We start from the raw sequence: 3,308 nt of genomic DNA, 5'->3' as shown, positions 1-3,308 counted from the left end.
AATAAGGGTACAATAATAAACTTACCTAATTTCTTAATGGACCTGAAGTCTAAAATGATGACATATAAATAGGAACAGCGAGTAGCCAATTTGGTGAATGATCTTGGTTAATGGACGTGAGTCTAAAATGATGACATATAAATAGGAAGAACGAGTTGCCAATTTGGTGAATGATCTTGGTTAAAATTTCCAAAAATAGAGTTTTCATGCCGTTTTTCAAAATCTTAAGTACTAATAATAATAAATAAAAAAGTTATATCAAAAGAAACAGTGTTTTTAGTTTTGTTCATAAATCGCATTCTTGAAATGCGTTTTATGGGTTAAATACATCTCCCTTTCGTTTACAAATCTTCTTCCGCAAATGTCTTCTATAAATTTAATTTGTCCGATGCGATTTCAATTTCAAATAAAGGGGAAAAAAAGGGCATAGCAGAACGAATCAATTATGTGATTAATTAATCATGAATGTAAGTTTCGTTATCATTATATAAATCGTGCCACATCGGGAAGGGCAAACCTCAATGAGGACGTTGAGTCCATAAAGGGGATGTATGTGATGTCCCATTTTAAGATAAGAAGTCCATATCGGCAAAACATAAGAAACATATTGGGTATATAAGTAAGCAGATCTTACCAACTATCGACGCGTTTTATGTGGACCTTATTATTGTGATATATTAATTACATTCAAACATATATATGAAAAGAGTAAGTACGTACAAATGAAAAGATAACATTTGACCATCCATCCACATGAAGTGAATGGAAGCTACATTTATTCAAACTCGCAACAACAAATTAAAACTATTTTACATACTACTAAAACACACACTTCATAAATATTGCTTATAACTTAGTAATTTTAGTTGTGAGGCTTAGCTTGGGTGACTTTATTCATGGCTTCACTTTTGGAGTAACAACACTTATTGCAACCATTACCATAGTAATTCCTTTCACAACAACCATAGGAGCAGTATCCACCTCCACCTCCACCGCCACGTCCACGACCACCACCAGGGTACCCTCCATAACCTCCACGACCACCACCACCACCAGGATACCCTCCATAACCTCCACGACCACCACCACCACCAGGATACCCTCCATAACCTCCACGACCACCACCACCACCAGGATACCCTCCATAACCTCCACGACCACCACCACCACCAGGATACCCTCCATAACCTCCACGACCACCACCACCACCAGGATACCCTCCATAACCTCCACGACCACCACCACCACCAGGATACCCTCCATAACCTCCACGACCACCACCACCACCAGGATACCCTCCATAACCTCCACGACCACCACCACCACCAGGATACCCTCCATAACCTCCACGACCACCACCACCACCAGGATACCCTCCATAACCTCCACGACCACCACCACCACCAGGATACCCTCCATAACCTCCACGACCACCACCACCACCAGGATACCCTCCATAACCTCCACGACCACCACCACCACCAGGATACCCTCCATAACCTCCACGACCACCACCACCACCAGGATACCCTCCATAACCTCCACGACCACCACCACCACCAGGATACCCTCCATAACCTCCACGACCACCACCACCACCAGGATACCCTCCATAACCTCCGCGACCACCACCAGGGTATCCTCCTCCTCCATAACCTCCTCCAGGATATTTAGCATCATTTACCTCATTTTTCTTCTCAGATTTCTTTGCTGCAATAAAAATCGTACATGTACATGTTAGGTGTATATTTGATATCATCACTAGAGGATTCAAAATTTAAATTCAATGGATTCAACTTTTAAGTACTTATCATTTGAATTCATTGCATGTATGAATTCAATATATATGTAGGTTCAAAATTTAATATTTATTGAATTTTTGAAAAGTTCACACACATATATATAGGGCGATCCGATTCTCACTATGACCTTTTTTTTTTAGAAAAAAAAGAAAGTATATTAGTAGCTTATGAGATATTAATGATGACATATTTAAGAGTACAAGTTACATAAGTTTTATAGTCATACAAATGTTATGTCATGTGCAAAACGACCACACATTTTAAAAATCATTTTCTCCAATTAAACTTATTCGTGCAGAGTCAAACTATGCCACGTAACTTTAAAATGTAGATACTAGTAATACAGGGAGTAGTTATGAGAGAATCTATGAATTTTTATGCATGTATTAGTTATGTAGGATTTAGTTATTCATTCCATCTTAATTCTATTCCGCATAAAATACATAGATTCCTTCATATAACTTATACATGTATTAGTTATTCGACTTTCTAAATTGCAAACTAAATACCATATTAATTAATTTTATACACGCATAACTTACCTCCTAACCAACTATACCAACCATGATATTATCTATGCATATTTTAGTATCTGCATAACTCACCTCCAAACTAGTTACCGAACACATATATTTTGCTACATACATATTGTGTGATATGATATGAATTAATATAAGGAATTTGGTCATTATAAAAGGAAAGTAAGCTTACTATTTTCCACAGTAGTAGTGGAGCTCTCAGCCAATTCCCTAGCTGCAACATCTGAGGTTACAATTGCAAAAATAGCCAAAACAAGGCTTAGAAGTATAAAAGCCTTTAATCCCATTTTTTTTTCTTACTTGATAACTTACTATATTTAGGTTGTGATAATTTAGAGTGAAAAAGGATGAGGAAATTAGTGAATATTTTGCCTCTATTTATAGCATGATCTAAACATTGAAAAGGCAAAGATTTGAAGATGACATTAATTAATGGAGCCAAGTAATTAAGTTGGCAGTTGGATAGATTTAAAGAGTACTTTTTCCTCTTCTTTTTGGATAACCATTGCATTTATGGTTGAGAACTTCTACTCTCTTTGGTTCAAAATAATTGATGTTTTAGCCTTTAAAATTAATTTAAAATAATTAATAATTTATAAAATCAAGAAGGCATTTAAACTTTTGATATAATTCTTACACAAATATTACTCCTATAATTATAGCAACTCAAATCATTACACAAATATAGGATTTAGAGCAAAGACAATTAAATTTATTGAACTTGATTGAACTCATCGTAAATTTCCTTTTGGCTCCGCCCTTAACTACACGTTGTTACTATTTTCTCTGTCTCAAATCAAATATCGCTCTAGGAGTTTAATTTATTTGATCCCAAAATGATTGTCACTTTATTTTTTCTTACTAATACTTAATTCTAAAAAAAATGTAATAAATAAATATAGCTTAGTAGTACATAATATCTTGTATTTATTGATTTTCAAATGTGAAAAAAGCTACTCATATTTAT

At 35.4% G+C, this 3,308-nt stretch overlaps 1 protein-coding gene across 1 annotated transcript; it reads right to left on the bottom strand.

Moving 5' to 3' along the window:
- Nucleotides 1-224: 224 nt before the first annotated feature.
- On the bottom strand, nucleotides 225-2,707 carry LOC102588734 (cold and drought-regulated protein CORA-like). The gene is made up of 3 exons (XM_015314112.1): nucleotides 2,514-2,707; nucleotides 1,458-1,710; nucleotides 225-231 (listed from the first exon to the last, which is right to left on the bottom strand). Exons 1-3 carry the CDS (start codon nucleotides 2,626-2,628, stop codon nucleotides 225-227), a joined length of 375 nt encoding a protein of 124 aa, XP_015169598.1. The 5' UTR covers nucleotides 2,629-2,707.
- Between the last annotated feature and the right edge of the window lie 601 nt (nucleotides 2,708-3,308).

Source organism: Solanum tuberosum, unplaced genomic scaffold (genome assembly GCF_000226075.1).
Source record: "Solanum tuberosum cultivar DM 1-3 516 R44 unplaced genomic scaffold, SolTub_3.0 scf00280, whole genome shotgun sequence".
In the NCBI taxonomy this organism is placed as follows: domain Eukaryota; kingdom Viridiplantae; phylum Streptophyta; class Magnoliopsida; order Solanales; family Solanaceae; genus Solanum; species Solanum tuberosum.
Note: the sequence above shows the minus strand (reverse complement) of the source record. Positions and strands in the feature narration are given on the sequence as shown.

Excerpts from the sequence above, each read along its gene's own strand:
- LOC102588734 (XM_015314112.1), bottom strand. The coding sequence starts at position 2,628 with ATGGGATTAAAGGCTTTTATACTTCTAAGCCTTGTTTTGGCTATTTTT. Across the intron at positions 1,711-2,513 it reads CACTACTACTGTGGAAAATA|CAAAGAAATCTGAGAAGAAA; the intron begins GTAAGCTTACTT and ends TTTTTATTGCAG.